Source organism: Sinocyclocheilus anshuiensis, unplaced genomic scaffold, assembly GCF_001515605.1.
Source record: "Sinocyclocheilus anshuiensis isolate Anshui unplaced genomic scaffold, SAMN03320099.WGS_v1.1 scaffold2090, whole genome shotgun sequence".
Taxonomy (NCBI): domain Eukaryota; kingdom Metazoa; phylum Chordata; class Actinopteri; order Cypriniformes; family Cyprinidae; genus Sinocyclocheilus; species Sinocyclocheilus anshuiensis.
The window spans coordinates 1319143-1341672 of NW_015560626.1; the positions used below are offsets into that span (position 1 = coordinate 1319143).

General features: G+C 41.7%; 2 protein-coding genes across 2 annotated transcripts in view; one reads left to right on the forward strand and one right to left on the reverse strand.

Annotated features, from left to right (window-relative positions):
* The window catches only part of LOC107681940 (activin receptor type-1B-like), a 23446-nt gene extending 8048 nt beyond the window's left edge, over positions 1-15398 (forward strand). Inside the window, exons 2-9 of the mRNA XM_016478314.1 lie at positions 9913-10155; positions 10969-11214; positions 11290-11520; positions 12197-12364; positions 12476-12632; positions 12751-12875; positions 13688-13818; positions 14179-15398. Coding sequence (XP_016333800.1) covers positions 9913-10155; positions 10969-11214; positions 11290-11520; positions 12197-12364; positions 12476-12632; positions 12751-12875; positions 13688-13818; positions 14179-14304 — 1427 coding nt within the window. The 3' untranslated portion in view covers positions 14305-15398. The remainder of the gene's footprint in view (positions 1-9912; positions 10156-10968; positions 11215-11289; positions 11521-12196; positions 12365-12475; positions 12633-12750; positions 12876-13687; positions 13819-14178) is intronic.
* Positions 15399-17682: 2284 nt separating this feature from the next.
* LOC107681934 (histone-lysine N-methyltransferase 2D-like) overlaps positions 17683-22530 on the reverse strand; it is a 32990-nt gene continuing 28142 nt past the window's right edge. The window contains exons 50-55 of the mRNA XM_016478306.1: positions 22480-22487; positions 21311-21403; positions 20932-21217; positions 20775-20848; positions 20585-20693; positions 17683-20491 (exon numbers count right to left, since the gene is read on the reverse strand). Coding sequence (XP_016333792.1) covers positions 20399-20491; positions 20585-20693; positions 20775-20848; positions 20932-21217; positions 21311-21403; positions 22480-22487 — 663 coding nt within the window. The 3' untranslated portion in view covers positions 17683-20398. The remainder of the gene's footprint in view (positions 20492-20584; positions 20694-20774; positions 20849-20931; positions 21218-21310; positions 21404-22479; positions 22488-22530) is intronic.

Genomic DNA, 22530 nt, shown 5'->3' on the forward strand with positions numbered 1-22530 from the left:
TTTGTGCTGAGAAGTGGTTCTAGCCATTTTTACTGTAATTTTAGGCATTATGTTTCCATGACCATGAAATTGTATAAAATTTAATATAATTTTACACTAAAAGGGTTAGTAGTAAGTGATTTTTTCCACACTAAAATCACGTTAATACACATTGTTTACATCTTGTGGCTTTACTATTGTATGTTAATGTTGAAGTGCCTCAATGCAACCCAGAATTTAATTTTTTTAAACAAAAGGAGGGACAAGTAGAAATAAATGTTTATGCTAATCAACATTATGCCTCTAGTGCTGTTGATTGAGCAACTTGTACTGAACCCGGAATATTCCTTTAAGCGTTTTAACCGTAAAATTACACACTTCAGATGTAAGTATAGTAATCCTGATTATGATTAATGTGATATCTACATTGCATTTTCTCAGACCTCTTTAGAAAGAGACTATGAGGCAATTACGGTCATTCTGTTTGCTGCCCGGTGATTTAATGATATCGTGTGTGCTCCATTAGAGGGTTATTACGGCACCGGGTTGTTTTTCTCTCGCTATCAGGGCCTGGTTACCTCCGTGTAATCTGCAGGAAATTCCTTGTGCATGTGAACTTCAGTTGACTTGGATCTGCTCCACTAACGGTTACAGGCAGTGCCCTTCAGTGTCTGTTAGATCACAGCCTTTATAAGATTTATAAAGAGTACACAAACAATCTCACACACTCCCTCTCTTGCTCTGACACATACACACACCCCCACACAAATACACACGTTGAAAAAGCGAAGTTGACACTAGTTCAGGAGGGTGTGGTTCTGCCACTTGCATGTCATAAGTTGTGCAATAAACCTGTGTGCGAAAAACTGTGGGAGGAAGCGTAGTGAGTCAAATCAATTAAGTGTGTGGAGCGAGATGAGTGACAGTAGGACTACAAAGTAAAAACTGAGGCCTGAACATGTGGGAAAGGCAAAAGAAAAGCGTTAAAATGAGAAGAGAGGATTAGAATATAACATTTTTGACAGACGCCCAGAAAAGACTGGGCATTAAAGCGCTTTTTGTCCCTTGGTGGGCCCTGTTGTGATCAGCAGTCAAGCGTCTGAAGTCCTGTTATTTTAAAACCACTGCAATTTGTCTTGAGTGGTCTGCCATTGTATGCGGCTCAGATAAAATCGAGGGCGCCAGTGAAGTATGAACGCCACTCCTCATATCATGACCTCTGTCACCCTCAGCAGTGTGTGTACCAGCCGTCATCGCATCCTGTCTGAGTTTGTCTGATCTGGTGAAGAGACACAAAAATAAACAATGGTGATGACAGGTCTAAAAAAGTTACAAAAGGCGAGATGGTCGTCCATCACTGGGCCATTTGAATGCCCCTCAAGATTAATGATATAGTTTATTTATGCCCTCAGGCTTTTAGGGTTAGGCAACAAAAAAGTACCGTGATGTAACCATGTTTTTTTTAAGGTGTTACCATGGAAGTCTTTTCATTTTGTACTTTAGTATTATAGATTATTGCATGTATACTCCAAGCTTCTTAAAAAGTCTTAACATCAGAATCAGAATCAGAAAGAGCTTTATTGCCAAGTATGTTTGCACATACAAGGAATTTGTTATAGTGTCACAAGCTTCCAGTACACGGAGACAACAACAACACACAGATAATAAAAATGAGATGTGAATAAAATACACATGCATAAATATAAACCACAAAAAAAGAATAAATTGTATGTACAGGTGTGCTATAGATGGAATAGGAATAGAATAAAATAAAATAAGTTGTAGGGATGTACTAGGGTTTAGGGTGATAAATAAGTATAAGGTTATTGCACATACTGTACTTTAATTGCACAATGGGAGAACATTAACTGTTCATGAGGTAGATTGCCTGGGGAAAGAAACTGTTCTTGTGCCTGGCTGTCCTGGTATTCGGTGCTCTGTAACGCTGACCAGATGGCAAAAGTTCAAAAAGGAGATGGCTTGGATGTGATGGATCCAGAGTGATTTTCTGAGCCCTTTTCCTCATTCTGGATGTATACAGTTCTTGGAGGGTAGGCAGGGGGGCACCAATAATCCTTTCAGCAGTCCGAACCGTTCTCTGTAGTCTTCTGATGTCTGATTTTGTAGCTGAACCAAACCAGACAGTTATTGAAGTGCACAGAACAGACTCGATGACGGCTGAGTAGAACTGTTTCAGCAGCTCCTGTGGCAGGTTGAATTTCCTCAGCTGGCGAAGGAAGTACAACCTCTGCTGGGCCTTTTTAACAGTGGAGTCAATGTGAGTGTCCCACTTCAGGTCCTGAGAGATGGTGGTGCCCAGGAACCTGAATGACTCCACTGTCGTTACAGTGCTATCCATGATGGTGAGTGGGGGGAGTGCAGGGGGGTTCCTCCTGAAGTCCACGATCATCTCCACAGTTTTGAGGGTGTTCAGCTCCAAGTTGTTAAGACTGCACCAGACAGCCAGCTCTTTAACCTCCTGTCTGTAAGCAGACTCGTCTCCATCCTTGATGAGACCGATGACTGTAGTGTCATCTGCATACTTCAGGAGCTTGACAGAGGGGTCTTTAGAGGTGCAGTCGTTGGTGTAGAGGGAGAAGAGCAGTGGGGAGAGGACGCAACCCTGAGGGGCGCCAGTGCTGGTGGTGCGGCTGTTGGATGTGAATTTACCAATTCTCACTAGCTGTTGCCTATCTGTCAGAAAGCTGGTGATCCATTGACAGATAGAGCTAGGGACAGAGAGCTGGGTTAGTTTGGTCTGGAGGAGTGTTGGGATGATGGTGTTGAAAGCGGAGCTAAAGTCCACAAACAGGATCCTCACATAAGTCCCTGTTTTGTCCAGATGTTGAAGGATGAAGTGCAGTCCCATATTGACTGCATCATCCACGGACCTGTTTGCTCGGTAAGCAAACTGCAGGGGGTCTAGTAAGGGTCCAGTAATGTCCTTCAGATAAGCCAACACCAACCTCTCAAATGTCTTCATGACCACAGACGTTAGGGCCACAGGTCTGTAGTCATTAAGTCCTGTTATCTTGGGTTTCTTTGGGACGGGGATGATGGTGGAGCGTTTGAAGCAGGCAGGGACTTTGCACAGCTCCAGTGATCTGTTGAAGATCTGTGAGAAGATGGGGGCCAGTTGGTCAGCGCAGGTTTTCAGACAGGCTGGTGTCACACCGTCTGGGCCATCTGTTCTATGGTACTTCGACAGTACTTTTTTTCTTGACTATTTTCAAAATAGTCAGTGGATGAAACTGAATATTTACAAATGATTTGCTAAAGATTTCTTAAGATATGTCATCAAGGTTTAGAATCTTAAATCAGATTAGATGTATTCCAATTGACGGAAATTAGTCCATGTAAACATACCTAGTGATCTCTAGTGATAGTGATATACAGATATATTTGTTGATATTTTGAGTTCCCTTTCGAAATGTCTCTCGACGTTGCTTACAGCTTTGCTGACGCATTGGGGAAACATCTTTCTCCTTAGAATACTGAAGCCTGATTTGCTTAACTCCATTGCTCTGCAATGGCCAATGGTGCTCAAGCGTGTGAAAATTGGGGGGCGTGGTGCCCCTTATAATGCAGTGCTTGGCGCCATTTCCCTCAGAATCTTTCTCCTTCACCTCAATTATTTGGAAGCCACTCCTTCGCCGTCGAGTCATCGCAAAAGTGGATATATTCAGTCCTTTTCAGCATTCCGGCGAAGATGCGACATGTCATTTAAACTTGTTCCTCATGCTCGGGACCTCTAGAGCTCCCTGATGATCATGACAAGTGCGTCTTCTGCCCACGCAGAATTGACGCATTGAGGACATTGAGGAGCCCAACTACCCTCACTGCGACGCCATGAGTGTCAGGACTCTCCGTAGAAGAATAGCCCCCATGCTCGGCGACGCCTCTACCCCCCCATCCGCCGCCCTTCTCCTCTGCCGCTCCGCCGGAGCCGCAAACAAAGAAGCAACGGCCACTGGTCGTGGAAACCAGCACTGCTGGCAGCGAGTTGACATCGGCGCAGCGCCCGCGTGCCTCCTGCTCTCCAGACCAACTCTCTCTGGTGGATTATCCGGACTCTGACGCTCAGCGCAGCGAGATTTACGAGCCTGGTCACGTAGATCAAGAGCTGCTCCGCATCATTTCTAAGGCAGTGGAAGAGCTCAACCTAGAGTGGTCCCCTCCCACGGAACCCGAGCAGAACAGGCTGGGCGAATGGTTTCTTAAGCCCAGTCGATGCCATGAGGCCGGCCCACAAAGGCCCGCCCCATTCTTCCCCGAAGTACACGAAGAGGTGTCCAAGAGGTGGTATGCCCCGTATTCGCCACGTGCCCACGGCTCTGCACTTCTGACATCTGTGGATGGCGCCGATCTACGCGGCTATTCAAAACTCCCGCCGATTGAGGAGGCCATTGCCGCGCATCTCTGTCCCTCCACATCACTGAGGGTGAAGTTTGCAGCCGTGCACCCCAACAAGCCCTGCCGCACCACCGCAAATATCGCTGGAAAAGCATACGTGGCAGCGGGCCAGGCAGTGTCAGCCCTCCACTCTATGGCTGTTCTTCAATTTTTCCAGGCGAAGATGCTTAAGCACCTGGACAAGCAGGGTCCGGATACAGAAATCTTTAGGCAGCTTCGCAGTGCCACTGATCTTGCCCTGCGAGCCGCTAAAATGACAGCGCAGTCGATCAGCCGCGCCATGGGTAGCCTGGTCGTGCTGGACAGACATCTATGGTTAACGCTGACGGATATGAAGGACGCAGAAAAGGCCGTACTTTTGAACGCCCCCGTCAATCCTTCAGGGCTTTTTGGTAGCTCGGTGGAATTCCTCGCGGAACGATTCTCAGAGGCACAAAAGTAATCGAGGGCGATAAAGCATTTCATGCCAAAACGCACCGGTCAGCCACCTCCCGTGCGTTCGCGCTCCTCATCCGCTCAGCGCTCCTCATATATATACAGCTCCAAAGCCCCGCCTGCAGCCAGAGCCTTCGGTGCGTCCCAAGGACTCGTGACATCAGCGATACCCGGCTCCCAAGCAGCACGGACCCCGCGCGTCAGGGAAACCGGCCAAGGATGCCCAGTCACATTCCTGACGGACTTCAGGGGAAGAGGAGTCTGAAGTTCGACAACAGTGACAGCCCAGCAGCAAAAAGAGGCTGTGTTCTGCATGTTCCCCTCGCCTCCCCACCAGTTGTGGAGGGCGAGGACAAAGAATGTTGTTCTGTGTTTGTTCCACATGTTTGTGCAATAAAAACCAAACAACCTCACAAAAAGAGCTTTTTTCCTCTTCCCGCTGTCACTCACACTCACATCCTTAACAGCCCCCTGTCACTCAGCAGCGAGCTGTCAGTTCCTGTCACGCTGAAGCCTCTCTCACAGTTTGCGGAAGTGTGGAGAATGCTACCAGGTATATCAGAGTGGGTGTTGAACAAGATAATAAGAGGTTACACGCTTCAGTTCGCATGCAGACCACCCCGGTTCAATGGCATGGTAACATCGGAAGTTCAAGCCACAAACGCTCCAGTTCTAAGAGCAGAAATACACAATCTCTTCGCCAAAGGAGCCGTGGATTTGTGCCTCCTGAGGAACACGAGACCGGTTTTTACAACCACTATTTTTTTAGTTCCAAAAAAGGATGGCGGTCTTCGCCCTATCCTAGATCTGCATCGTTTGAATCACACTCTAGCAAAACGCTCATTCAAAATGATTACACTGAAATTAATCCTATTGCTCGTTCAGCCCTGGGACTGGTTTATTTCAGTGGACCTAAAGGATGCTTATTTCCATATCCAGGTAGCCCCTTGTCACAGGCATTTTCTGAGATTTGCTTTCAAGGGAGTGGCCTATCAATTTTCAGTACTCCCCTTCGGCCTCTCCTTAGCTCCATGCACTTTTACCAAGTGCATGAACGCAGCCCTCTCCCCTCTTCGATTGATTGGATTGTGAGTAGCGAACTACCTAGACGACTGGTTAATTATGGCTCCCTCAGTGAGCGAGCTCTGCAACCACAGGAATTTTCTCATCAGCCACCTCCAGTGTCTAGGGCTCACAATCAATGTGCAAAAAAGCCAGCTGCATCCCACGCAAAATATTATTTTCCTGGGTGTGAGTCTGGATACTATATCTATGCGAGCCGGAGCACTCGAGAGCCATCATGAACTCCCTAGCGGTGTTCAAGGAGGGAAAGTCACACCCCCTAAAATGCTTTCAGAGAGCTATGGGTCTGATGGCAGCCACCTCAGCGCTGTGCCGCTTGGGGCTGCTTCAGATGCGGCCGTTTCAACTATGGTTGAAGACACGCGTTCCTGTATCAGCCTGGCATGCAGGTTCGATGTGTATATTAGTAACGCGCAGATGTTTATAGACTCTGGCCCCTTGGATGGACCCAGTTCTCTATGCGTAAGGTGTCCCACTTGGTCAGATTTGCAAGAGAAAAGTTATCACGACAGATGCTTCCTGCATCTGGACAGCATCCGGCATTTGGACAGCCGAGGAGAAAAAAATGGCACATAAACTGCCTGGAGCTCAAGGCAGTTCACCTGGCCCTCGAGAGTTTTTATGCTCAAGTTCATCACACACATGTTCTCATCCGCACGGACAACATGTTAGTGGTAGCGTATATAATATACGAGCCTGTTACTGTGGGCGGATCAGCATCTCTTATCGATTCACGCCGTCAATGTCCCCGGCCACCTGAACCGCGAGGCAGACATGTTATCCAGGCAAAGAGTGAGTCAGGGGGAGTGGAGACTTCACTCCCAGACCGTGAGCATGATCTGGAATGTATTCAGACGAGGTAGACCTTTTCGCATCAGCGGAGAACACTCATTGTCCAAAGTTTTTTTCCATGACCGAGCCCTCCACTCTGAGAGTGTACACGCTCGCCCACCCTTGGCCGAGAGCTCGCAAGTATGCTTTTCCTCCAGTGAACATCCTGCATCAGGTGCTGTGCAGAATCAGACAGGAGAAGGAGCCAGTTCTGCTAGTTGCGCCGAAATGGCCCACTCAGCCCTGGTTCCCGGACCTTCTCGAGATGTTATCGAGCCCTGCCTGGCCTATTCCTCTGAGGAGGGACCTCCTCTCCCAGGCAAACGGCTCAATCTGGCACCACAACCTGGCGCTGTGGGACCTGCATGTCTCGCTGCTCAACAGAGCCCGTCCACTTCAGCATCGTTACCTCAGCAAGTGATGAGAACCATTTCTGAAGAGAGACCCGTCCACCAGGCGCCTATATGCTCATAAATGGAAAGTTTTCACGAATCGGTGCAGTTCAAAGAACATAGATCCAGCCACCTGCTCGATCTCATTCATTCTGTCATTTTTACAAGAGCGCTTGGATGATGGCCGCACGCCCTCCACGCTCAAATTATACGTAGCTGCGATCTCAGCCTTTCATAATGGTTTTGACAAACAGCCAGTTGGCAAGAACAATTTAGTGGTTAAATTTCTCCGCGGCGCAAGGCGGCTCAACCCTCCCCGCCCGACCACAATCCCCACCTGGGACTTGACTTTGGACCTGGACGCCCTGACACATCCCCCTTTCGAACCGCTGCAGTCAGCCTCACTTAAGGTGCTCTCTCTCAAGACAACGCTTCTGCTTGCGCTAAGCAGATCGTGGATTTACATGCTCTCTCAGTCAGCGAATCCTGTTTGAGCTTTGATGTTAATGACCGTAAAGTCATTCTTAAGTCAGGGAAGGGCTACGTGCCTAAAGTGCTTTCAACACTGTTCAGGAGCCAAGTGATAACTCTCTCAGCTTTCACCCAGAGTGAGCCTGTGGACGGGGAAAGACCCCCTCCACAGCTGCTTCACCCTGTGCACGCTCTGCGCATCTGTCGAGCGCACCAAGAATTTCAAACTCTCAGAACAGCTCTTTGTGTGTAATGGCGGTCGTACTAAAGGTCTACCAGTAGAGAAACAGAGGCTATCTCATTGAGTCGTGGATGCGATAGCCCTGGCTTATGACACACAGAATACAAATTGTCCCATCGGGGTGCGTGCCCACGCCATGAGAAGCATCGCTTCCTCCTGGGCATGGGCAAGGGGTATATCTATGGAGGAAATCTGCTTGGCAGCAGGATGGGCCTCGCAGAACACCTTTGCCAGGTTTTATAATTTGGACGTTTCTTCGCTAGCTTCTCGGGTCCTTTCAGTTCAGGAAAGCTAAGCGAGGTAAGATCTGTGATTATTACCACTGCTATTACTTGGCTGTTGTGGTTGACATTCTAAGGCAGCAATAGGAGCCCCCGCCCCCTCGCTCATGGTGCGGGTTTCCACTAGGTCCGATAGACTCTTACGTCAGGCGCCGCCTGCGCTTTCATCTCTAGTTCTCACCATGGTTATTGTTGTCGGGCCTCTTATGTTATTCTCTGAAGCACCGAGTCGGTCGCTCGCTGCATTAATACAATGTATCATATATCACTGGCTTAGTAGCCCTTGAACTCACATTGCTTCGTTCCAGGACACGCTATCGGAATGTGCAGGTTTTTTAACCTATGTGTGTTTATATGTGTGTTTGCTTCTCTTAGGACTTGCAATGCACCGTGCCACTTTTAATATTATCTCAATGTGGTTCTCTTGTTAGTAAGCACTGACTGTCACCACTTCTATCATTCTATAGAACGTTCATTCTCATTTAGTGACTACCTAGGCCCCGCCCTCCCTTCTAGAGCACGGGGTTTCAACCAGGTCCGCTGACATGCAAATATAGGGAACCTTTTCACTTGATTCTGATTGGCTCTAGCGAGTCTGTCAAGGGATATCCCCGCCTGCACGGCGTGTGCCCTTTTCTACTTCAAACTGCATTTCTCCATTTTCTAGCTGAAAGACCTTCACAGTAGACATGGCGTGACTGTATATGTTCCCCAATGTCGAGACATTTCGAAAGGGAACGTAACCTCGGTTCCCTGAGAAGGGAACAAGACGTTTTGTTTGTGCCGTGCCACCTTCGCTCAGGTCTTATTCAGTCGAAGATTCTGAGGGAAATGGCGCCAAGCACTGGATTATAAGGGGCGCCACGCCCCCCAATTTTCATGCGCTTGAGCGAAGCGCTGATCAGGCTTCAGTATTCTAAGGCGAAAGGTGTTTCCCCAATGCGTCAGCAAAGCTGTACGCAACATCTCGTTCTCTTCTCAGGGAACCGAGGTTACGTTCAGTAACCAGGGACGTTTTCCCACATCTGATGTTAACCATGCCAAGTTGGTCGGTGAACAAAAGTGTAATTTCCTTCATGTATCCAATCCAGAATCTAACAACGACCTTGCCAATAGAAGATAAACAATTTTGATTTTTAGATATTTTAGTGAACAGAGCATATTCTCAGCGATTAGACAATAAAAGGGCGATTAAAATCCTATAGACCAGCTTGACTCCAAAGCCCCCTTTTGTTCGAGATTATTTTAATAAATAATAAACCATTTTAAGACATTGCCTCTCTGTTTTAGTATAATAAAAATCTACATTCAGTTGGATTTGAATGCACTGTTGATCCTACTACCTCTTACGTGTCAAATCTAATCATCTTGCTCATTATTTATTGCAAACTGAGTTCTGACTGTGCAATAACGCAATAGTCTGTGAAAGTGTTTTGCTGATATAAAGGTGCAGCAGTGGGGCTCCGAATCAGGCCGTCCCATGCCAGCTTCTGCTATACAAAGTCTGTTTGGGTTCATCTGCAGTGGCGGATTCAGTTTCATGTTATGCAGTTTGGTAGCGAACTGAACTCTGCATGCAGTGCCTCTGGCCTGAGTTACCTTACTCAGTGATTCTTTATATCCTTATATTGGTCTTGCTTGCCCTCTGGTGGATATTTTCAGTTAGCACAGTTCACTAAAATCCACTTGAATACATCCTCATTTAGAATCTGACATTAAGATGAAGACATATTGCAGTTATTTAGAGACATATTTTAATCGTTCTTCTCTCTCTTCCTCTGTCTAGCTCTTAAGTGTAATTGCACTGCCTGTGAGAGCAGCGGTTATGTCTGTGAGACTGATGGGGCCTGCATGGCCTCTACATCCCACATTAAAGGTCAGGAGGAGGAGCAAGTTCGGATCTGCATTCCCCGTGTCAACCTGGTACCACCTGGACAGCCCATCTACTGCTTGAGCGCCAAAGGCCTGTTCAACACACACTGCTGTTATACGGACTTCTGCAACAGCATCAACCTCCAGATTCCCAGCGGTAGGAGTACAGGCCAAATACACTAGTGTTAAAAAGTTTGTTTGTTTGTTTGTTTGTTTCTTTACCTTTTTAATGTATTCAATTATTTAAATATGTGACCCTGGACCACAAAACCAGTCATAAGGGTCCATTTTAATTTTTAACAGCTGAATAAATAAGTTTTCCATTGATGTATGGTTTGTTAGGATAGGACAATATTTGGCTGAGATGCAACTATTTGAAAATCTGGAATCTGAGGTTGCAAAAAAAATCTAAATATTGAGAAAATTGCCTTTAAAGTTGTCCAAATGACGTTCTTAGCAATGCATATTACTAATCAAAATGTAAGTTTTGATATATTTACGGTAGGAAATTTACAAAATATCTTCATGGAACATGATCTTTACTTAATATCCTAATGATTTTTGGCATAAAAGAACATTTTTTAATTTTGACCCATACAGTGTATTGTTGGCTATTGCTACAAATATACCCGTGTGACTTATTACTGGTTTTGTGGTACAGGGTCACATATTACATTTAAGGATGCAGTATAATATTACAAAATATTTCTTTTTAAAATTATTGATTTTCATACAGTACATTATAATGTGATGCCTAATTTCACTTATGGATGCATTTAAAACTATTACTTTTCATTTTTAGTTTTTCATTTTCAATTTATTTATACAAAATAGTATAGAGTTTTAATATTGACCATTTATCATAGCATGAAAATAATTGTCTGCCTGTTATCAGTATTGGACAGAATTTTAATATTGGTCCATCCGTCTAGGTCCAACCTGTAAAGTGCATTTTACTCATCTTTTTCAGGTATTACTGAAGGTAAAGAGGACAGTTGGGGTCCTGTAGAGCTGGTGGCAGTGATAGCAGGCCCGGTCTTCCTCTTTTGCTTATTGCTTATCGTGGGAGTGCTCGTTTTCCAGCACCACCAGTGCAACTATAACCATCGGCAGCGACTCGACGTTGAGGATCCGTCCTGTGATCATCTGTACTTGGCCAAAGACAAGACCTTACAGGATCTCATCTTCGATCTGTCCACCTCCGGTTCAGGATCTGGTAAGCTGTGCCTCTGTCCTCCTCCTGTATGTGAGTAGTGTATTGTTTGTGTGCTAATGAGTTTTCTCATTGCAGGTCTGCCCTTGTTTGTTCAGCGAACAGTGGCCAGGACAATTGTTCTGCAGGAAATTATAGGTAAAGGTCGCTTTGGGGAAGTATGGAGGGGGAGATGGAGAGGAGGGGATGTGGCTGTGAAGATCTTCTCATCCAGAGAGGAACGCTCCTGGTTCCGTGAGGCTGAGATTTACCAGACCATCATGCTCCGTCATGAGAACATCTTGGGCTTCATTGCTGCTGATAATAAAGGTAAGGAGTCTAAGGAATCGAAGGATCTATCTATCTATCTTACATATAATCAAATCAATATATTATATTATTTAAACCATTTAATTTTTAGTATTTTAAAGTTAACACAATATATAATAGTATAATTATTTAAAATAATAAATCCTATCTATCTATCTATCTTACATATAAACATTATCTTACGTTTAAACATTTAAATATCTATCTATATTACATATAATTAAATATAATTCTTGTTTAAACATTTAATTTTTTATATTTTAACGCTAATCTATAGTATTGTAATTATTTAATATCTATCTATCTATCTAGCTATCTTACATATAATCAAATTGATATATTGTTAAAACATTTTATTATCTATCTATATTACATATAATTAAATATAATTACTGTTTAAACATGTATTTTTTTATATGTTAATGCTAATCTATAGTATTGTAATTATTTAAAATAATTATTTATCTATCTGTCCATCCATCCATCCATCCATTACATTTATATTACATTTACTTCATTTTTGCTTTTTAATATTTAATATTATACAAAATAATGTTTTTTTTTAATAATTTGTCATAACGTGATTACTGATATATTTCATATATTGATCAAACATGTAAAGACAGTGATTTCATCCATCCCTAAATCTCTTTGAATATTTGTGTCTGTTTCTTAGACAATGGCACATGGACACAGCTGTGGCTGGTGTCAGACTATCATGAACATGGCTCATTATTTGACTATCTCAACCACTACTCCGTCACAATCGAGGGGATGATTAAGTTAGCACTCTCAACGGCCAGCGGCCTGGCACATCTGCACATGGAGATCCTGGGAACACAGGGTAATTATGAATGAATCAGTTTGACACGTCGGCCTCTACATCTGAACTGTAAAATCTCTCAAATCCTGTACTCACAAAACCAAACTCAATCACGATGGTCTCCTTCCACAGGAAAACCAGGCATTGCACATCGTGACCTCAAATCTAAAAACATCCTGGTGAAAAAGAATGGTACTTGTGCCATAGCAGATCTGGGGCTCGCTGTACGGCACGAGTCTATCACTGATACTATAGACATCGCACCTAATCAGAGGGTTGGCACCAAAAGGTACATCTATTGTCAGGCACTTCTACCACATTCAGTTAACGGCTGCTTCATGTAAATTTAACTATAAAGGTAACTATGAAAACTGCATTACCTGATGTGAATTTATTCTGCCTTTTAGATATATGGCCCCAGAGGTACTAGATGAAACGATCAACATGAAGCATTTTGATTCTTTCAAGTGTGCTGATATCTACGCTTTGGGACTGGTATACTGGGAGACTGCACGACGCTGTAATGCTGGAGGTGAGGAAAAAGGAGCTTAAATTATCTTCCACCCACAATCTCTTAGCAAATGTGATTAATATCAGTGCTTTCACTGGCTGTAGGAACCAATGAGTTTTAGGTGTCGTGTCTCAGTACCATTTATTCAGCACTAAATCAGCATATTAGAATAATTTCTGAAGGATCATGTGACACTGAAATGAATTCTGTGCATTAAATTGAAAGCAGTTATTTTAAATGACAATAAAATTTCACAATATTACTATTTTTACTGTGTTTTGATCAAATAAAAACAGCTTGGTGAGTTCTTGTAGATACTGAAAATTACTGACAAAACTGGAAAAAAGCATCACTATCTTTTAATCACATTTCATATTTTAGCTGATTAGTGGAAATTCCTGTAAAATGTAACTTAAATATTTATTTTTAATTATAGTTATGTAATAATTTTTGGCCAATTTATGTAGCCCTAATTTGTTGTGTGAATATTTATTTAGTTTTTTTTTTTTAGTTAAATACAATTATTAGGCTTTCATTTGTTTACTATGTAATAATGTGTATGTTTACAGGTTTAAATACAGTTACATATATGATGAGGCCTAGAGTAGAAAATTATACGAGGGCAGAATTGTCAGCCCTGCCTCCAGCTCCCAATCCTGAATATTTGGTTGCAGCTGTAATATTTCCCCATGTGACTTTGAATGCTGATTTATTTTGCTACACATGAGCAATAAAACGAAATCTTGAATAAAATATGACTTAAAACGTTGCATTGAGCCATTCAGCAATAAACTTGCTGAACCTATCAGCTCACATTTTTACTATCTTCTCAGGCATCCATGAAGATTACCAGCTTCCCTACTATGATCTAGTGCCCTCCGACCCCTCTATAGAAGAGATGAGGAAGGTGGTGTGTGAGCAGAGACTACGGCCCAATGTGCCCAACTGGTGGCAGAGCTACGAGGTAAAAACTCCCACTGTTTAGCTTTACAGCTTATTTTGCCCATGACCCTCCAACTTTGACGTTTCCAGTGACCAACCACAGTTTATTCAGTCAATACATGACTTTTAGGACTGGTACATGTGGAACTGATGATGACCGTAGACCACACTGAAGAAAAAACACAAATAATGGTGCAGCATTCACCACAAACATGCTTGCCAATTTGAAACGCCATTTTTGAGTGCAATATGCTTCAGGCGTGCCATCTGGGATTTTTCAATGTGAAAATACAGCCTTTTAATTAAATTCAGCTGTTATTCGCAAGCATACTTGTGAGAGAGGCTGGAAAACTCAAGTTTTATTTGGGTTTTCTCTCCGCAGGCGCTGAGAGTGATGGGGAAGATCATGCGGGAGTGTTGGTATGCCAACGGAGCGGCACGGCTTACGGCTCTGCGGATTAAGAAGACTCTCTCGCAACTCAGCATCCAAGAGGACGTTAAGATCTGAAAGACGCGGGATGCTGCAGATCCCTGTAGAGACGCACAAGCGAATAAAGACTTAAGCCAAAAGCAGCCTGCCAGTTTTAGCCCTTTTTTGAACCTTCTAAAGTTGTGACGAGGCCTACCTCACCATCTTAAGACGAAACTACTGAGGTTGAGTCCATCCCAGCCCTTTTCCATTTCTCCAACATCAAAGTTCCCAATCGTGGATGAGCCACCAACTGCTGCTTTCAGCACAACCTCCCTCCATGGACCTACTGTTGTTGAGTTTTTTCTCCTTTTTTTTTTTGGCAGGAATGACAATTGAACTGTGACAGGCATTTTGATTTTATCGTTTTTATTTCACCACTTTCGTCCAAAATGGACTTTGCTGTGACTTTTTTAAAAGAATGTTTCGATTTCATTTTTGTGCGTCCTCACACACTAATACACCGTATGTCATATTCCAGTGTGAATCTATGATTATATATAGTGCTCTACTGCTGTTGTGAGAATGTGAAAAAATGTGGATAACACTGTCTCCTCCTGTTATGACTAGCAATTCATGTACAAACCTAAGTGTAGCAAAGCGAGCACACCGTGACTGTGTGACAACGTGGCATTGCAGTTCTTTGTTCCTGTGGAAGAAATGAAGAAGTGCAGATTATTTACTCCAGTAAAAATCAGCCTGCTAATTTATCTTTCTTCAGGCTGCATTGGTTAAAAACTCACTCCATTAATATGGTTTCGGGTTCGAATGCTTTTAAATGTTCACAGGGAGTGTGTGTGTGCGCATGTATGTTTTATTTAATTGTTTTCGGGTTCTTAAAATCCGTATTGTGATTGCTGAATGCATTGCGGGATGATTGTTTAGTCCTGTTGTCCGACGGCATACTGAGAAAATAAGAACGTTTTTTGTCACAAGGAAAGTCACTACCACTTGTATGCTTTTTAAAAAATCAACTTATTTTAATGGGAACGTTTAGTATGTTCTATTCCCATTATTCTGGGATGTTGGCATGTTAAACGGCACTGTTGATATTTGTTTGCAGTCAGTGTCCTTTTAAGGATGTAATAGACACACACATGTAAAGTATTGAAGTAAAATAATGCATCTCTCTATTTGCCTGCATTACAACATTTATATTGCTCTGCTTTGCCTTGCATTGAAGAGTTGTCATTCAGTTTAATTTATAAATACTACTGAACATTTCTTCCTCATTCTTACGTTTAGGGTTTGCCAAGACTAACCACCAAATGCTGGGCACGGCAACACTGCATCATATGCCAACTTCACTACTCCCTCCATCCTTTATTGACTTCACTTGCACCAATGTCTTGATAAAAGTCAGAAATCTGCAGATGTGAATGATTAACTGGAAGCTGGGATATATATATAACAGTAGATGCAAAATGTGACTAGATTAGCATTAGCTTTGGCATTAATGCCAAATGCTTGTTGAAGGGCTGGAGAAGAACAAGGGTCCTGTATTATGTGTAACATTTAATCGATTGCAGGCTCTATTACAGTTAATTTCGGATTGACCTGTGCGTTTTATACTGTCAAGGTCATATGTTATGAATCTGCTCTGTGTAGCTGGAATACGTTTGATGACAGCAGCATGATTCAGTCGAATTGAGTGATGTTAAGAATGGCTAAAATAACAGAATTATGACTGAATTTTGTTATATCATGGTGCTCTACATCATACACTGGGAATTCTGTCCTTAGAAATGTATAGGCTAATTGTTCCACTATTTATATTGTGCTTGCTTTTTTCCTTACAACTTGGATTTTGCAGATGTTTGTAAAACATGTAACTTTTGCAGAAGACTTAAAGGCACAATATGTAATTTTCGCCGTAGTTTGATGATGCCGTGACTGAGTGTGGAATCATGGGAGTTGTCGTCTTCATCCCCACAGCCGACGCAATCCGATGGGACTCGGGCTGAAGTCATGTTCATGGATGAGCTAATGATTTATTAATGTAGTAGAATGAAGCAGGGTGAGTATCATCGAAGCGAAACGAGGCCGCTGAACGAGCGCGACACACGGCTCGAAAGCAGCGGAGCTTTTATTATGCCACAGGCGACCGTTTCCGCTCCTTCCGGTCGTAAGTAGGCCTATGTGGGGGTGAAAAAAGCAGCGCTGTTTTATCATACTAGATACATTTGAAAGTTATGTTATAATGCTACTCTGTGCGGTCGTCACCGGTCTATTAAAACGCACAACATATTAAAGCGTCTTTGATGTTTCCACGTTTTCTACAAAACAAAACCGGAAATCGAGGGTGTATGACGTCATTGGCAGGCGACACAATGACACTATGGACACGCTCCGTGTCACTAGTTAAAATTGCTTATTTCTCTGGATTTAAACATTCTTCGAAACATTTGGGATAATGTAAGTACACAAGTCAGCAAAATATATAACACTGTTCTAGTGGTTTTTGGATATTTTAATAAAAAAATCTTACATATTGTGCCTTTAAGGAATGATACTTGTTTCAGACGGTAGTTGCTGCCCCTTTGTGGAGGCAATTTAGTCTAAATTTCCTGACATGTTTGTCCATTTTAGTCTTAATAAGAGTTCAGACTTGGTAGCCGACGCTTTCAATCCAATGCATACGAGTGTTTGATCCTGAGGTTCCATGTGTATTTTAATCATATTGAAAACAAATCCACTTGTGGGTTAGTTAATATAATGTACATAAATGATATACAGTAATAAATCCTTTTTCTTATTTCTGTTTCATTGCCTCTTTCCAATAGCTTAAGGGATAGCTCACCCAAAAATGAAAACTCTTGTCATTAATTCGTTCCAAACCCGTAAGAACTTCGTTCATCTTCAGAATAACAATTAAGATATTTTTGATGAAATCCGAGAGGCAATATCGAGAGCATGCGTCGTGGTACTCTCCATATTGGCGGAGGATGGTGACGCGGAAGAGAAGAACTGTTGAATAAAGTTGTTATTTTACTTCGTAAAATTACGGTTGAGCCACTGATGTCACATGGACTATTTTAACGATGTCCTTGCTTCGTTTCTGGGTCTGGGAACATTTCAGTTACATTGCTTTCTATGGAGGGTCAGAAAGCTCTCAGAATTCATCAAAAATAACTTAATTTGTGTTCTGAAGATGAACGAAGGCCTTACATGTTTGGAATGACATGAAGGCAAGTAATTAATGACAGCATTTTCATTTTTGGGTGAACTATTCCTTTAATTATTTAGAATTAACCTTTTATAATTCTAAAATAGTACCATAATTATATATAATTTACAATTTATATATAAAATGGTGAATTTCTATTCAAATTTTGCCTATGAAAGATGCCACTCAAAGTGAAAACTTTCTAAGCTTCAAAATTTTTACGCATTAAATTTTACGTGACAACAGAAAACTTTATATTTAAAATGCATTTTATTTTTCTTTACAAGAAAGAAAGCCGAGACAGAAATAAATGGAGGGCTGGGAGGGAAGGGGACAGCCGTATATAAAGAGATGAAACCTCTGACGTCAAAAAATATGTACAATTCAAAATTATATCCATACAAAACATGCCACATACAATAAAAATTACCATTTTATTCATCTTCCCTAAAAGTAGCTCTGCTGTACAGTTTCAGCATCTTTTTTAAAAAGTAGATCAGGTTGAAAACCAAAATCAGGATTTATTTAATTACAGCACGAGTAGAGAGCTTAAATTAAGAGATTTCAAAAGAACAAAGGGGGGCGAGAGTTATTAAAATCCAGTAAGCGCCCATGTTTATTAACAGACTACCCTTAAAAGAACCAATGCTAGTTCGGAGGATGTATAAATAAAATAATGCTGTGTGCAATTCACATATAATTAATGAAGATATTTTCGATTATTGAAGTCATACCATTGTCCGGCTATGCGGCCTTTTCATAAGTCATATAAAACATTCACTTCTACAGGGAGGGGAGGGGAAGAAAACAACAGGACACGAATCAAAAACAGTATCATCTTGGGAGATTCAAGATTTTCCATTTACTGTATATGCTAATTAAACTGTCACTGATTCAAGGACAGGGTTCAGTAATTCACAAGCAGTAGCATAAATAAAAGAAATATACGTGAACAATATTACATAAATACGCAAATGCTATGCACCATTTTACTGCTGTATCTTTCAAAAACAAAACAATAGTATCTATTTCCATTAAAAAACTGCATGAATCCCATCTTAAACGTTTGCCATTCACCACAAGAAGTCTTCCAAAATTCATTGGTGAAGACAAGAGAAACATCACACCTTTTTAGTTCAACTGTATATGGTCTTGTAGGAAAAAACGCAGATAGAAAAAAAAAAAGTTAAATGCAAAAACACTCTGGTTCATATACATAAAGATATTACTTAGTTTGCCATTTTACATATATTTATAGATATATACACATTTAGTTTTCTGATAAAATGATATCCAGTGGTTGCTTTTTCTCATGAATTTTATTTCTCTACAATTTTGAATTTGATTAAAAAGGGGCTGGATAAAGAGTTTAGCCCCCTATTATGTACAGTTTATACATTTTGCATTTATTCTTAATGTGAGGTCATAAGTCAGGGGAGAAAGGAACAAAGTAGCATGGGCTATGTGGAGACTTTGTTCAACTCCCTTCTTTGAAATTCAACTGTTTTTTTTTTACTGTTTTAATTTACTTTAATATAAAAGAAAATAGAAATGCCCTTTTGAAGTCTTCCTCCATCACTGCGTCAAGCCTGTAGACTGTGCTACCACTATCAAACCACAATACATAGATTAGATACAACTGGCTGTCAGCAGGCAGAGAAAGACTCACTACAGTATGTTTACAACAGTCCACTATCACAGAAGGGAAGAGGCTTTACACCTAAGGGTCCTGGTGGAGTGATGAAATCCATACGGAGATCTAATGAACGCAGGATGGAAGGATTCAAGATGGGAAAACGTTGAATGCAGTGGCAGTCTTGCATCACTAGTTTTTTTTTTGTTTGCCCTATAATCTTTCAAATTGCACCAACGTGGATCCGCACTGTGGCCCTTTCTCATAATTTGCTCCGTCGTCAAGAACGCGAGAGAATCCAGATGAACGTTTCTACACTAAAAGCATGATCCGCATGTGTGTCGACGCAGCTACATGATATCTACAGTCGGAAAAAGGTGGCCTCTGAGACACCCGTTTGAGTTTTGATTGCTCCAAGTAATACATCGTCATATACTGTATCTCATTTGTATAATCAAATCAAAAACAGTTGCACTGGCTCACTATTGTAATCATCAGAAAGTAAAATATAGATAGAAGCAAACCTGCTGCTTAAGTTTCCCTGCTTATCCGAGAAGGCAATTGCCATGGACACATTCCTGCCTTCCCCTTTCCACAGTAGCACTTAACAGTTTTAATACAAAGCAGTGACGTCCCACAAACTCAATGAGGTAGACTGGGTGAAATAAACCCACCTTTTAACTCAATATAATAAAACATCTGGTGCCTTTCGAGCCACAGGTCAATAGTATTTCGACGTTATCATATCTCGTCACAGTTCTACGCAGAGCCACTCCAGGATTGTCTTGCCAATGTCCACGATTTTCATTGATGATTTGATGGGAGAGCGTTCGTCTGGGGTGACGGAAAGGGTGGAAGGGTGAAAGGATGGGTCCAAGCTAAAGTGTACTAGTTCATTTTTGAGTACTTGCATGGCTTTAATCAAACATCTTCACTGAGTTCTAGTCTAAGTGTATTGATATGCTATAGCTTCAGGTATTTTGGTAGATTTCGAAGGGATCGACTGCAGCCAGAGTCAGCTTATTGTAGGAGGAAACAGTGGAGGAAGTAGAGGTGCTTTTGGCAGAGGTGTACTTTTTAATCAACACGAAAGATTCACGCAGGTCCTATACCTTTGAGCTCATCTGTAAAAGGTTGTGGCATCAAAAGTTTACTCTTCAAAGCTTTGGCTCTTGTTGTGAATAAAGTCTTGTCGTTCAGGTGACTGAGAGTGAACTTTTCTTCCTCAATTTAGAGCAGCTTATTAACTGGATAGTAAGAATATAACAGGCTTTGGCGCAGGAGTGTTCTGGCACCAGGGAGCAAAGACGGGTCGGACTCTTTCTCTGTCCCTATTAGTTCATCCACTTTCTGCAATTCCAGGCTCCACAATGGCAGGGGATCTTGTGCTGATCGTCCTCGAAGTCAAACTGATAGTCATATGTCAGCTAAAACAGATTGAGAGAGGACGACATAAAGCGTTACACTGGGGAACAGCACTGAGAGCAATGCCAAAAAATGAAAAGATTACTGTAACTAACCTCTTCACCCTTTGGGATCCTGCGACTGGATATGATGATGATCTTGTCCTCTTTGTCGAACGTCACAACTTCCGCGACACAATTGGGTGCACAAGAATGATTAACATAACTAGGGAGAGGAAGAATTCAGAAACTAAGACCCAGATCAAACACTTGGATTGCAAGAAGAGCACAGGAAGTATGATCTTACCGGGCAGGACCGCCAGTTAAGGTGGCATCAATCACATGTTCGTTATTAATGCGGAACATGTAGATCCCACGGTTCTGTTTGAAGAAAATATCGAGTTTAGAAGAAAAAGACAGGACAATTAGAGCAAATATATGTTGGAAGCTTGACATGTACAAACCTGCTCCTCGTAAATCTTCTCTCTGCGATTTGCAACCTCGTTGCGAATTATGGTGCCAATGTACTCAATGACCATGGTGTGTTTTTCAAGGTCTTTCGCGGCGTACAGACCCAGTCCTTGGATGCGAGAACGGGCCAGGTACACATTGTTCTTCCACTCTGTCTTCAACCGACGATATTGAGAAGATTTAGAATGAACAAACTGCTTGCTGTACGGGGTGTTGATCTCTCCTGTAAATGTGCTCTGATAGGCTTTGGACATACTCGTGCTGTTCAGAGTATGAGGCCTGAAAAGCAGAAAAAAAATTACATTAGAACCTTACAATCTCCAAACCATACTTATCCGACACATAAGGTCTTCAATTTCTTTTGTTCATTACCTTTTGCAGTGGGTGAGAATTTTGGGTTCTGATCGTGCACAGCCTGTAGGATTGATCATGAGTGGAAGCTCCATGAGAGGATGGCGGCCATAACTAACAAAAAAATGTATAAAGTAAAAAATTTTACAGAGATTAAAGTACAAAAGAATTATAAAGACCAATAGGTATCACTTTACAATAAGACCTCATAGGTAAATAACAAAAAAATAACAATATTGTTCATTATTATAATAAAGCCCTTTAAGGAAACTATTATTATAAGTAATTATTTGTTAACTTAGGGTTGGGCGATATGACCAAAATCTTATATCACAATACGAGTAAATTTATTTCACGGTAACAATATATATCATGATTAGGTATATGCCAGTATCAAATTTTCATGTTGCGATTAATTGCTAATGCTTTTATCACGGTGTACGGTATTATCACAATATTGAAATTTAGTTTTAAAAAAAGTGCTGTCATAATACAGTATAACAGGTTTAATAACTTTTTTCTTCTTACAAAAATAACTGAACATTTAAATACAATAAAGCAATACACAAAAAATACCTAATGTTAACTAATGAAGCCCTAATGTAAAGTGTGACCGAACAATAGTTTGACATTTGAAAATAAATCGCTTAAGTCTAAATATTTAAGTATTTGGCGCTGTGATAAACACCATAGCAAGTACAAAAATCTGAATGGTTATTTAAATCATTTAAACACATTTCAGAAACAGAAAGTAGTGCAGCTGCTTTGTTTATGCGGTTTTCGGGGTAAAGGCTGCATTTCTGCTGTTCAGTGCCATCTGCTGTCAGAGAGTGAATGTGCGCTTTCTCTGGTGTACGGTATTATCACGGTATTGAAATTTAGATGCAAAAAAAAAGTGTTGTCATAATACAGTATAACAGGTTTAATAACTTGCCATCTGCTGTCAGAGAGTGAATGTGTGCTTTCATTCAGAGCGTCTCTTACGCGTTCCACCATGCGCTTCTCATCCGTGCTTGTTTACTTCAAAGTGCGCATGTGTCTTTGAAGCAGCATACAGCGGTGTTGTGCATTTTAACCAGTTGATGGGAAAAGTATTCTTAAAATGCATTCAAAATTCGGAATAATTTGTAATAAATAATTATTCTCTGTATTTTGAAGTGCCCATGATAACAAATCACATTACCGAATACCGGCACGTCTAATCATGATATAGTTTTTTTTGCTTTAAATAAGGTCTTTAT